This window comes from Embiotoca jacksoni, unplaced genomic scaffold, assembly GCF_022577435.1.
Source record: "Embiotoca jacksoni isolate LCO1_2020_lvr unplaced genomic scaffold, fEmbJac1.0.p SCAF_59, whole genome shotgun sequence".
NCBI classification, from domain to species: domain Eukaryota; kingdom Metazoa; phylum Chordata; class Actinopteri; family Embiotocidae; genus Embiotoca; species Embiotoca jacksoni.
The window spans coordinates 383,433-396,528 of NW_027185413.1; the positions used below are offsets into that span (position 1 = coordinate 383,433).

Sequence of the window (13,096 nt, forward strand, 5' to 3'; positions counted from 1 at the left end):
GCTTTAACAAAGTGGATAAATTGTGAATAAATGAAGGAAAGGTGTCACAACTTAGCCAACAGTAAATGACTTCATTTTCAGAATTTCAGTCTGATAAAATGTAGAAATGATTAAAGAATGAATAAAATGCGTTGTCGTCATTCATATTAGCAACAGGACTAAACTGGAAGTTAGACAGCTGGGCCGGTAAAAGATTGTGGTGCAGATGCTTTTCATATCGTCCATGATTAGTTTCATCGCAGCAGCAGGAAAGTCACACCTGGCAACTGAAGGAAAAACTCTTTACACAATGAAACAGAGAGAGTTTAGTAAAGGCTTGAACGTATGAGGTGTTCATTTACTGTAAGTAAACTCCTGCACTGTAGCTTTAACATGAGTACAGTCTTTTTACTTTTTACTTCATTACATTCATCAGCTACCTGCATCACTGTCATATTTTGAATTGGCATGATTTCTAAATGCTTCGAATCCTGTGAAACACCACCTGAAGAAGTCTTTGGCTGTTTGGTCAGTATTGAGATGGAGGAAGGAGGCTGGAGAATTAAAGCAACTTTTTGACCTGTGGCCCACAACTCCCCACCATCTACATCTGTGTTGGTTTTATAATCACAACAGGAAGCCTAATTAAAGCCCCAGTGAGTCATCAGAAAGACAGCGGGTGGTTGACATCATTGCTCCTCATCTTCTAACCGTTGGTCCAGGTGCCCGAATCGAATCACACACCGACGTACCATCATCCTCCCTTACACATTCGCTTTGATATGATGGAGACGGAAACGCTTGTTGGAGTTACTGAGAATGAAACCCACGAGATGAATGGACACCGTGTTTAACAGGTTGTGGAAATAAAACCTGTTGTCCTTCTGTTCAGGCCCCAGTGTCTGCCTGATCAGCCTGCAAACACATTTATGCATTTTGTGATTGATTCACATTTGTTATTGGCTTTTGTGATGGTGATAAAATCACAGCCTTCTACGTTCTTAAGAAATAAAATGTCAACCTTCGATCATTTCATTACATTTTCCAATCAGAACGTTATTTATAATTAACCAGACCCATAAGGTTCTCAGGGTTCAGTGGTTCCCCTCAGAGTTTCAGTGTGGGGGACTGTTAGATGTCCTGTCATGAATCCTTATCTGGACTTTTCTGTTCAGGGATCAAAATCTGAAACTCTTTACCCAAAGAACTGAAAATGTGTCCCAACTGGAATTGTTTAACACACAGCAGCGCTGGATTTTCAGCGTTGAGAAGGATTGGACTCAAGTGTGTAACAGGAGCCACGCAGATGAGTTTCTTTGTCCAGGAAACACCTCAAGATCCTCTGAGAGGAGGATCCTATTGCACAATAGGTTAGAGTATTCAAAAACTTGAATAGCCGATAATCCCTACATAGTCTCTGAAAAGATAGCCAGGATCTTCTAACACAAGGGCACTCATTTCCTAAATGCTTTCATTAAAAGTCATAAAAATATATATATTTTCGAAAAAAGGCTTCATTTTTAATGTCTTTAGCTACAAGCATTGTATTTACATCCATTTTTATATAATTTACCAAAGCGGTGTCCAAAATGTTGAATACAAACTCTCCACAGGAAGGTGCTGTAACTAATGAAATAGAAGATCAACCAATAAAAAGCTCATATAATTTAGTTTAAAATTGTATTTTATGAAATTCATTAAATGTATTTTTTTAACATGTTCTTAGTTATCTTAGATGTGAATGAATAACAGTTATTTTTTCATAGAAGTAAAATAAACAAAATTATGAGTCTTTATCTTTACGTCATTGTGATGATGTAGCGAAATAAAGACGTCAGGAAATATTTAAATGATTGTAAACACGGATAGTTTATTATGGTAGATCATGTAAATAAGTTTCGTTTCATTTATACTGTATACAAAATAAAAACTGTTAAGCTTTTAAATTTGCGTTTGAACCGTTTTAAATTGATCAGTGATCACTACGACAGCACGTTCATTCAGGAGCCTGCAGGTGACGTCATCCGCGCTGCGTCCATGTTTTGCTCCATCCTGATGAGGGAGTCCGGTGTGTCTCCAGCCGCACACGGTGCAGCAGCGTCGCGTGCTCTCGGCAGGTTTTTTACATGAGTCCGGTGTGTCGGTGCTGAAACACCGACGGAGCCGCGTGGTGTCGTTTGGAGGACCGCGGACCTGCAGCTCCGCGTGCAGCACGATTTCACCGCCGTGACGTGCTCGTGTTGAGCAAAGGTAGGAAACAACAGCCGGATGTGGACTGTCAGCTGGACTGTCAGCTGGACTGTCAGCTGTTCTCACACACACACACACACACACACACCGAGCAGGGCTGTGTGAGGAGGCCGTGCGTTTTCTGACGGCAGGTCTCCATGTTTAGTGTCATGTTTAAATCTACACATGGTTTCAGAAATATTATAATGAAGTATCAATCTGCTAATGTTGCGTGACGTCATAGCTCACTGGTTCTGGAGATTTTGGCACAAACATGTCCCACTAAGAAAAGTGCTAATTCATTTTCTCATTAAAATAATAATTAGGTTTGATTATCTGATGGTCTTTCCCTCAAGTGTAACACTTTTTCTTTTCAAATATATTTGTTTTTGAGTTCATAAATTAAATGATTACATGATAAATCAGTACCCACAAAATCAGTTGTCCTCAGGCAAGAGTTTATCATTTCATTTTGATAAAGAAAACTGTTAAAAAATATATATATATATTTTTAATGTATAATTTATATTCTAGTTGAAAGTGGAGTAAAAAAAAATCTCCTTTAAAAACAGTGAATTTTTAACAATATTTATTCTCATTTTGTGGTCATCAGATATTCTTTAAAAAGGTACAAAATCAGGCAACCACCTGGTCCACTACATTGCTAACTAAGGACCCCTTTTCCACCCCCACATCTGTTTAATGCTGCCAAGTCAAACAAGCTCCTGTAACTTTGCACATTTTTCAATAATCTTTGCATATTTTCTGATGTTGCTTGTCACAACCTGTGAACACTGTTTCTTTTTAATGGAAAGAATCATCTTAAATTATAACATAAACTTATGTATTTTAAGTAGTGACCGGAGGTAGCTATAGCAACAGAAGAGAAACAAGATGGCTCCTTCATAGAACTTATAAATGTCATGATAAAAATGGTGTTATTGTCGCCAATTGTGTTTTTGTTTTTCCATTTACGTTCTGATAAAGCTTCCTGAACATTGTAAAAGATTTCCCAGAAATGGGGGGAATAGTATAGTTATTATTTTGCCGTTTGCTGTTGTTGTTCATTTTTATTGGGGGATGAAATGGACCTGATTGATATTTGTTGCACACAAATTGTTGAATTAAGTTTTTTAGCTAGGAATAATCGACTTGAGTGGTGAAAAGGTTGAAATGATTTATTGTCATTAATCATCCCGTCAGGAACTTTCTTTGTTTTAAATTAATATGCTCACAGTCTGTTCCTCCAATGCTTATTTAGTTTATTGAAGTAATTCTCTTGTGGAAATTGAGAATCTGGATTTTGATGTCCAAAATTTTTAATTTGTGATGACAGCAGTGAAAAACAAATCAGTGCAGCATTAAAAGTCTTTTATTCAGGTAAATCTGGAACATTAGAATTAAAATCTAAAACTGATAATGCATCAGAAAAATCAAATGTAGAAGATGGATTAAAAGCTAAAATGACAATAAAAACTAGAATTGATTATAAAACATGAGGACAATGCATTATATAGATTAAAAGTTACAGTTAGTCAGAAGGTCAAGAAGGATAAAACATGAGATAAGACGTACAAGGAATTAAAAGTATGTAAAAGCAGCTAAACAGATGATAAAAGGTAAGAAAGGAAGGAAGGAAGAAAGGAAGAAAGAAAGAAAGAAAGAAAGAAAGAAAGAAAGAAAGGAAGGAAGGAAGGAAGGAAAGCAGATAGAAAATACAAGTTTTAAAAGTAGGTATATTCAAATTAAGATGTGTATTCAAATTAAGATATGACATTTGGGTGGTTTTGTGGTGGTTTTAAAATGAAGCGAACTCGGTCCTCTTAAAGTGGAGCAGCAGGAAATGGACTCGGCTCTGGTGTTCACTGAGTTCATTAGAAAGAGGACTCACTTCTCCTTCTGGATCAACTTCCTGTTCACACATCACAGCTACAATCTTTTTGTCCTAAAAACGTTCTGGTGGAGGTAGAGGAGGAGGAGGCGGAGGAGGTGGTGAAGGTCCGCCCACCAGCTCAGGTAAGCTCAGTTTGTAACAGGTTGAATTCACATTTCTCTGATGTCTTGTATACATTTATGGTTGTAGTGTTTGTTTATTTGTTTTTCCCAGTCATGGACTAAGAGAGTGTGTGTGTGTGTGTGTGTGTGTGTGTGTGTGTGTGTGTGTGTGTGTGTGTGTGTGTGTGTGTGTGTGTGTGTGTGTCTGCAGGATGCCGTCCCTGTCGGAGCAGCTGCAGAATGTGCGGAGTCGGACTGAAGTGTGTCTGTACTCGGGGGGCCGGGTGGTGGAGGTCCGGGTGGGCGTCATGGCGATGGCCAACCTCTCCTTACCGCCCTGCTCCAAGTACCAGCACGTTGCTGCAGAGAGCATGGTGATCCAGAACGGCTTCGGCAGCAACAGGAAGGAGGTCAGACACAACTACACAACAACTCTTTGTCTTTCTCTCTTATCTTTATTTTATGTGTTTATCAGTATTGTGATTAATACATCTGGGATCTCTTACTGATAGCAACATTGCAGTTTGTTCGCTTTTTAAAACTGTTGTGTTAACAGCTTTTCTATGACACAGTTGAAACATAATTATAGATAGTAATAAATGTAATTGTTCTCCCTGGTCATAAGTTCGTCCTCTGTCGATTTGAAGTGTCTCTGAACCCAGTGGGATCATGTGATCTGGGAGGGATGGTCCGGTGTAGCTGCGTTTTCATCTTTGATCCTGACCTCCAAATATTTCCTGAAGTGTTGTGAATGTTTTTGGCTTCAGTGCTGCTGAAGATGATGAATCTTTCTGAGCCGTCTGCTTTGTCTTTCCTCTATTCCTCCTGTGTTAGTTCTCATAGTTGACAATAATCATAGTGAGCATGTTATTTTTCTATGGTGATGGTCCAGATTCAGATGGAACATAAAGTCTTCTTACTGTTTTTATTTCTTGGTTCAGCCAGTCTAATTTCATTAACCTTTAGATGTCTATCTCAGGTTGGCGACCCAGAGTCATATAGCAGCATGTGTAATTAATTCAGTGTTAATACGGTTTTAATAATGATCTGATTTCCAAAAATATAAAGAGCAGCGCTTTTTAATATTTGTTCACTAAAAATGTATTCAGAAGCTAGGAGAGTCTCATTCATGTTTTAAATAACAGTTTGCTTGATGAAAAAGCAGGAGATTTTGTGATCTTCAGTTTGACCTCATGGTGGCAGCACTGTGTCACTGTTACAATGTCTAACCCTGACTCAAGGATACAGACCTGAGTCCCACTGTGTAGAGGTCTTAAAGTCTCTGTGTTGGAGGATATCAGGATCTCAGAATCTCTGGAGCAGGTTGGGCCTCTGAACTGAGGTGGTTCTGGATGATGGTGCAGCAGACGGATGAACTGAACACATCTAAACTTTGTTAGTCAACTTCCCTGCAAGTGGAAGAGCAGCGACGTCAGCGGTGTGAAGAGATACCTGAGGAAAAGACTGAGGACAACGACCTCTTCTCTAAACATGATATTCCATTTCTACCAATCAGTCTCCCTAAATCGTACACTGAACCTTTAAGGGACGCTTTTAAAGATATGAAACACATATATTAAGTAATATCACCGTAAAAGGACGAGTATAACATCGTAGAAAATGTTTTGACCTGTCCAGCATTGGATCAGTGGGTCGAAGTTTTATTTTAAATTTGAATTTGTTCAGTTTTGTAAAGTGTCTGCTATCCAATAAGACTCAATTGTATATTTCTGTTTCACATTGAACAGTGGAAACGATCTTCCTCCTCTGCTTCCTCTGCAGACCCTCGTGTCTCTTCAGCGCTTGTCGACAGCTCTCAACATCCTGGAAAAGTACGGCTGTAACCTGACGAATCCTAACAGGCCGAAGTACTGGAGGACGGTGAAACACAACAACCCCGTGTTCAGGGCCACGGTCGATGCTATTCAGGTAACTAATACAAACACGTATGAAAGAAGTGGAGTCGAGTATTAACAATGATCATTATAAATATATCAATCCATCAGAGTTCAGTCACAAATTGTAAATATAAATTGAAATATATATCACTTTGTACAATATCAGCAGAACTATAACACCTTTTGTTTTGCAGTCTGTCCCTTTGTCAATTTTTAATTCAATTAAAATTAATTTGAGTTCAAAAGGTTTTATTGGCAGGAATGTTTCAAAAATACATTGTTGCCAAATCATCAAAACAGTTTGTCCAAATATTTCAACAGTACTTAATCACAGTAATATAAAGTGTTAAAATGTTAAATATCTGTCTGTCGATAGATTTAGATATAGATGTAGACATACATAGATAGACATGTCCTGTCTCCTCTGGTATTTTTAGATTTAGTTTGGAGAAGTCATTAAACATTTTCAATTGTGAAATTACAAAGTTCAAATTGTTAAAGTAAATCTTATTGAATGTTTGACGTTGTAGGAGGAAGTGCATCTTCACCTGACCCTCACCTGTCAGACACCTCATATTTTCTGTTTTCAGTCTCAGTTTCAGTTTTCTTCTCAGGATCTCTCTTTGCTTTACATCTCTGACAGTAGATGGATATTCTGTCAATTTGTAATCTCTTTTCTAATATTATAATCTGCTTTGGAACATTTTAAAGGGTTTCATTGCACTGTAATATTATTCGGTTTCCTCCGCTTGGTGTTTGGGAAGTTGTGCGACTGGTCAGAGTTTGTGTGAGAGGGAGCGGTTTGTGTGGACACCAGCTGTCATGGTGGACTCAGCTGCTCTGAAATGGGCGGAGTCTTTGGCTCTGGATTTAATGTGATTCACAAAAAATGTCAATTCAATTCAATTTAATTTAATTTATGTAGCACCAAATCACAACACGGGTTATTTCAAGGCACTTAACACATTAAAATCTTTACAGCATAACTTTACAATATTATACAGAGAAACCCAACAATTCAACAATTCAACAATTCAACAATCCAACAATTCAACAATTCAACAATCCAACAATTCCCACATAATCTAGGTGGTAAAAACTCCTCTTTAAGGGAGAAAAACCTCCAACAGAGGGAAGAAAAACTCCCTTTAACAGGAAGAAACCTCCAACAGAACCAGGATCAGAGGTGGGCGGAGCATCTGTTAACAGAACCAGGATCAGAGGTGGGCGGAGCTTCTGTTAACAGAACCAGGCTCAGAGGTGGGCGGAGCTTCTGTTAACAGAACCAGGATCAGAGGTGGGCGGAGCATCTGTTAACAGAACCAAGCTCAGAGGTAGGCGGAGCTTCTGTTAACAGAACCAGGCTTAGAGGTGGGCGGAGCTTCTGTTAACAGAACCTGGTTCAGAGGTGGGCGGAGCATCTGTTAACGGCTCAGAGGTGGGCGGAGTTTCTGTTAACAGAACCAAGCTCAGAAGTGGGCGGAGCTTCTGTTAACAGAACCAGGCTCAGAGGTGGGCGGAGCATCTGTTAACAGAACCAGGCTCAGAGGTGGGCGGAGCTTCTGTTAACAGAACCAGGATCAGAGGTGGGCGGAGCATCTGTTAACGGCTCGGAGGTGGGCGGAGTTTCTGTTAACAGAACCAAGCTCAGAGGTGGGCGGAGCTTCTGTTAACAGAACCAGGCTCAGAGGTGGGCGGAGCATCTGTTAATAGAACCAGGATCAGAGGTGGGCGGAGCATCTGTTAACAGAACCAGGCTCAGAGGTGGGCGGCCATCTGCCTCGACCGGTTGGGGTGAGAGGAGAGCAGAGAGAGAAAAGGACAGTGTAGAGATAAGATCTGTCAGGATGTTGTGGTTCTATAAGATCTGTCAGGATGATGTGGTTCTATAAGATCTGTCAGGATGATGCGGTTCTATAAGATCTGTCAGGATGTTGTGGTTCTATAAGATCTGTCAGGATGATGTGGTTCTATAAGATCTGTCAGGATGATGTGGTTCTATAAGATCTGACTGAGTTGACTATAATTATCTACCATACAGTGCACTGGGCTGGATGACACTATACAATATTTTAAGGTAGATTTTAGTGGGAATTTGAACATTTTAAAAAAATTTGCTATAATTTCATTTTGAGCTCTTCAAGCTTTTTTTGTGCATTCATTTATTCACTGCCATGTTGAAACTCCCTTTCTGTTGTTATGATCATACCAAGGTAAATATAACTCGTACTGTTTAATAATCTGATTGTTTATGGTAAACTGGTATTTTTTTTTCTTGACATCTTTTTGAAAAATCATATTACTTTCTTCATATTTACTTCCATGTCCTGTTCTGACAGTACTTTTATGTCCATCTGTTGTTGTTCTTGGGAGAGTAAACAAAAACAATAATTTACTTTACTTTCCTCCCTGTTTGCTCTTGCTGCTCTCAGGGAGGACGAGCAGTGCTCTGTCTCTACGGTTACTCCAATCAGCAGCCTGATGGGCTGAGCTTCCCTGATGATGTCACAGATCCTGATGTGGGCAGAGTTGCTGCGGTGACACTGGAAGTGATGAGCCTGAGGATGGAGCTGGAGATGCTCATCAAGGTGTGTGTGCGTGTGCGTGTGTGTGTGTGTGTGTGTGTGTGTGCATCTTCTACATACCTGTAAGGTAGTTTAATAAGAACACATCTACATCTTCATCCACATCTTCATCCTCACCGTGACAGAGTTTCTTTCTTGAACCAAAGACGGTTTCAACATGTGGTGTGAGGTCTAATATGAAGTCGTATGTATGATTGAGGTGGTCCAACACTTGATTAAAATGTTGTTGTTGTTGTTGTTTTTAGCATCAGTGCCTCAGTAAATCTCAGTCGTGCTGGTATAATGACTTTATTTTTGTAATGGTAGTGAAAGCGGGTTGCTCCTGTTAGACAGTAGACTGATATTATTGGATGTCATCAGTAAAACTCAGGCTTTATGATCCAGCACAGACTCTTAATATTTGAATTTGAAAAATGTCTGAACTCAACATTAGTGATGTGCGATACCACCGATTTCTGATCCGATCTGATACCAAGTAAAATGTGAGCTGATATCGATACTTTGTAACAAATCACCTTATTTAAAAACTTGCTTTGGAAAAACTACAACACAAATGTTTTAAATAACGTGCCGACCTGATTCTCCATACATGAACACCGGCGGCTGACATCCTAAAAACTGAAAACTGTAGAAATAAACAAAATAACCTCCAGTTTACCTCAACATGATATCAACAAAAATGATATATTAACAAAAGTGACACGAGTAGGTTACCAATATGCCATATATTAAAGAAACACACACACACGCACACACACACACACACACACACACACACACACACACACACACACACCAACCAACCCGATCACACAATCATTACACACTGAATTTGACCAAAACCGCCCAAAGTCTTACTGTTCCCAAAGTGTGTGAATTTAAATGGACCCAAACCGTCCTAATGAATAAATCCCCAAAACAAAGTGTTCGATGTCACAATTCAAAGCCATGCAGATCTCTCCACCGCTGTCCGTCCAGAAGACAGAACTCCATCCTGCACTATACATCAGTGTAGATCCAGAAATAATCCAAGAAAATAATAGTTCCTTTGAACTTTCCTTCCTCTTTCTGTAGAAAGTGAAGAGGAACTGACCGCTTTCTGAGTCTTGCTGTTTATAGGATGCCATGTTCAAATGAATTGAAATCAATAAATACGATATAAATATATAACTCAGTCAATACCTACATTTTGAAATAATCTGTCAGCTTTCAGTCAGACTCAGTCAGTTAAGATCATTTTTCTTTATTGTGGCATTTATTTATTTCATTACATACTTCAGAACCATATTTATTTATTTAGCTGCATTTATTTGAATCAGTCTGAATGAAAACGGCATCCTGTGGTTTTAAGATTGCAGGAACTCCTGAAATATTGTTTTAATGTTTGTAGAGGAATATTTTAGAAGTTTTTATGGTGATTATTTTTAGTCATGAGCTGCTTTATTTTGTTGCACTGCTGTAGTGTGTGTGTGTGTGTGTGTGTGTGTGTGTGTGTGTGTGTGTGTAGACTTCCTGTCCAGAGCATTAATGATAAGCTGTTTGTTCTGATCGCAGGAGGCTCATCCTCACCCTGAGTTCTACGAGAGAATCATTCCCACACTGAGGCACAAGGTAGAGTCCATCATGTCACCATCACATCTGTAGCTCGTACAGATCTGATCAGTTGCAGGGAGAAGAAGTAAAAGCACAGCAAAAGAAAGATAAAAACATTTAACTCGTATTGTGATCTAATAAGAACATCAAGGATGACAACTTAAAGGAAAAAACAACACACAGGGCCTGATTTACTAAGATCTTTAATAAAGGCTGCTAAATTGCGTGTTTATTCCAAAACTTTGCACATTTATTTTGCACCCGTTTGCGTGTGATTTACATATAATGATGGCATCATCGAAATCAGGTGTAAATCGCTGTATTTAAATGAGGGGTTAGCGTGTGTTAGTGATTCCAGCCATGAAAAAACAGAACGACCGCTAAAGGAAAACCAAATTTGATCCCATTGAAATTAAGAAGTATAGATGTAACAAGAAAAAAATGCCATATGGGAGATTATCAGCAAGAAAATCAATGCCGAGGGGAAAACAAAAAGATCAATAGATGAGATGGAGAGATATTAGGCGGGAAAAACATAAAAATGGCTTAATAATAACACATGGGTAAATAAAATATCCTCTAACAAACACTGAGCAGCAGGTCCAGATTTTTCTGTGATGAGCAGCTGACTTTATGAAGCTACCTGTGAGCTCTGTGGGACACATTCAGGACCTTGGACAGCTCACCTGCAAGTCGTTGGTAGATCTGCTTGGATGTTTTTTTGCGGGTGGTGTGAAGTTTGCACGTGATTTTACACATGCAGCCTTTAGTAAATCAGGTGTTCTGTTAAAGCATCATATGCTGCCACAACAACTTTGATTGTACAACTCTCTGAAACTAAAATATATTGCCTCATCTGGTGTTCAGATGAATGTGGAGAGCGTTGTCCAAGCAGTCTAAAATGTCCCATAGGTGTTCATTTAGGTTCAGATCTGGTAATAACACCATATCAAACTCACTAATTATAATCATATGTTTTTATTATCGTCCTGTGGGTTGAAGTCAAGTCTTCTTAGTTTCCAGCCTCTCTTCCCTCCTTTTAGGACGTGGGTCTGAACACGGACGCCGTGGTCTACCACTCCTCCTCCACTTCCTGTCACGCAGACAGTCAGACCAAGTCTCTCGGCTTCCCTCTTCACTACCGCTCCTCCAGGGAGAGCAGCCACGGCCACTCCCTGTCCACCACCCACCAAAGTCTCAGGTCCATCCAGGTGTTCTCCACCTCCTCAAACAAACATCCAGGTACGGGGAGAAATCTTCTCTACTGCCCTGACTGCTTTCTACCCGCGTATCTACACGTGTTTGTTTTAGTCAATTTTTTACAACCTAGCAAATAACAGTGTCTTTTGAAAATGTACTTTTTCATAGTCATGCTGCAGATATTCAGTATTTGGACCCTGTTCAGTACTATGCTGTAGTTTCTGAACATTGTACTAGAACTGCAGGTGATGTATTGTACAGTAAAGTTGATTTTGCTGTGAATTTGTACAGATTATAGAATAAAAGAATCTGACAGTGCTGCTCGGGTGTGCTTGTAGTTGTTATCTGTTGGTCAGTGGTCACATGATCAGTATGAACCAATTAGCCGTCACCCTATACATGGGAGCACATCAAGTCATATGATGGGAAACAAAATCTTCCAGGTCAGGACTAGAAAGCCAAATACAGATATTCATCAAAAGCCTTAAAGTCTCGTAATAATTCGAAGTACATTCAAACATTAAATGTCAAAAATATTATTTATCTAGTTGTCCAAAAATAAACAATATATAAAGAAATAGTTACAAAAAAGGAGACAACTCACGTTCTCCATTCAAACCGGGGGATTGCATTGCTTTTAATTTGTAGATCCAAAATGATTCTCTTTGTAAGAGCCTGTCGCCGCCCCTCACTGAGTTTCGATACGCTCTATTCCATATATCATTAATGATGCCAGCTGCTGTGGTCGGCCTCTTTGTAATGTAAAGCCATTGGGTATTGATGGTTGCCAGTTCTAATAGCATGTTGATGTTCAGCCAGTCTGGCTTTCAGTTTACGTTTTGTTCTTCCAATGTAGAAGCAGCCACATGGACACTCAAGTCTATAAATATGTGATATATATATTTACATATGTAATCTGAAGTTATTGATGTCTTGCCTCCGTTCCAGAGAACTGCACTATTTGTGGAATCTTCCGTATCTCCGCCCACTGCCTCACCTGCCTGCAGGGACTCTGCTCAGAGTGTGACAGACTGTATCACTCGTACCCCGAGAGGGCCAACCACCGACGAACAGCTGTCACATCATCATCATCATCATCATCATCATCGTCATCCTCCTCCTCCAAAAACAAGGGAAGTCAAAGGTCAGGACCCGTTGTTCTGATAATCGTCTGATCCCATTGAACAAATCAGAATCCAGTTTATTGCCAAGTAACTTTTCTCATCTGAAGAGTTTGTTTTGGTTTAGTGGTGCTTAAAAGATAAATATAAAGAGTAAGACCGTTCAAAGTGAGAAAAATACAGCCATAAAGACAGGTGGTAAATAGATCCAAGTTTTAAGACAAAAAATGAGCAAAAATATGGAAAAGTGCAGTTATACACTGTATAACTTCACAGTGTGTGAAATGTAAAATACAGAGAATACCAATAATTGTGCGAATATGATGCAGCGTGTTCGATGTGATGAGTTCACGGTTCAGTGCTCTTGTTCATGGCCCCGCCCCTCTACTGGGTAGTGGCCCTTTTAACGGAGCTAGAAGGGGTGGGGCTTAAAATCTAAAACTGAAGAAATGGGACACCGCCTGTTGCGTCAACAGTAGCCGCAATTCTATTAAGG

At 39.5% G+C, this 13,096-nt stretch overlaps 1 protein-coding gene across 4 annotated transcripts in view; it reads left to right on the forward strand.

The window, feature by feature from the left end:
• The first annotated feature begins 2,023 nt into the window (after positions 1 to 2,023).
• The window catches only part of rnf31 (ring finger protein 31), a 43,057-nt gene continuing 31,984 nt past the window's right edge, over positions 2,024 to 13,096 (forward strand). The window contains exons 1-7 of one of the 4 annotated variants that reach the window (XM_069173243.1): positions 2,024 to 4,224; positions 4,415 to 4,613; positions 5,986 to 6,132; positions 8,534 to 8,689; positions 10,241 to 10,297; positions 11,323 to 11,521; positions 12,428 to 12,623. In XM_069173243.1, the coding sequence (XP_069029344.1) occupies positions 4,416 to 4,613; positions 5,986 to 6,132; positions 8,534 to 8,689; positions 10,241 to 10,297; positions 11,323 to 11,521; positions 12,428 to 12,623 (953 nt within the window). In that variant the 5' untranslated portion in view covers positions 2,024 to 4,224; position 4,415. Of the gene's footprint in view, positions 4,614 to 5,985; positions 6,133 to 8,533; positions 8,690 to 10,240; positions 10,298 to 11,322; positions 11,522 to 12,427; positions 12,624 to 13,096 lie in introns of all 4 variants that reach the window. The other 3 variants (XM_069173244.1, XM_069173242.1, XM_069173245.1) reach the window with 3 other exon arrangements.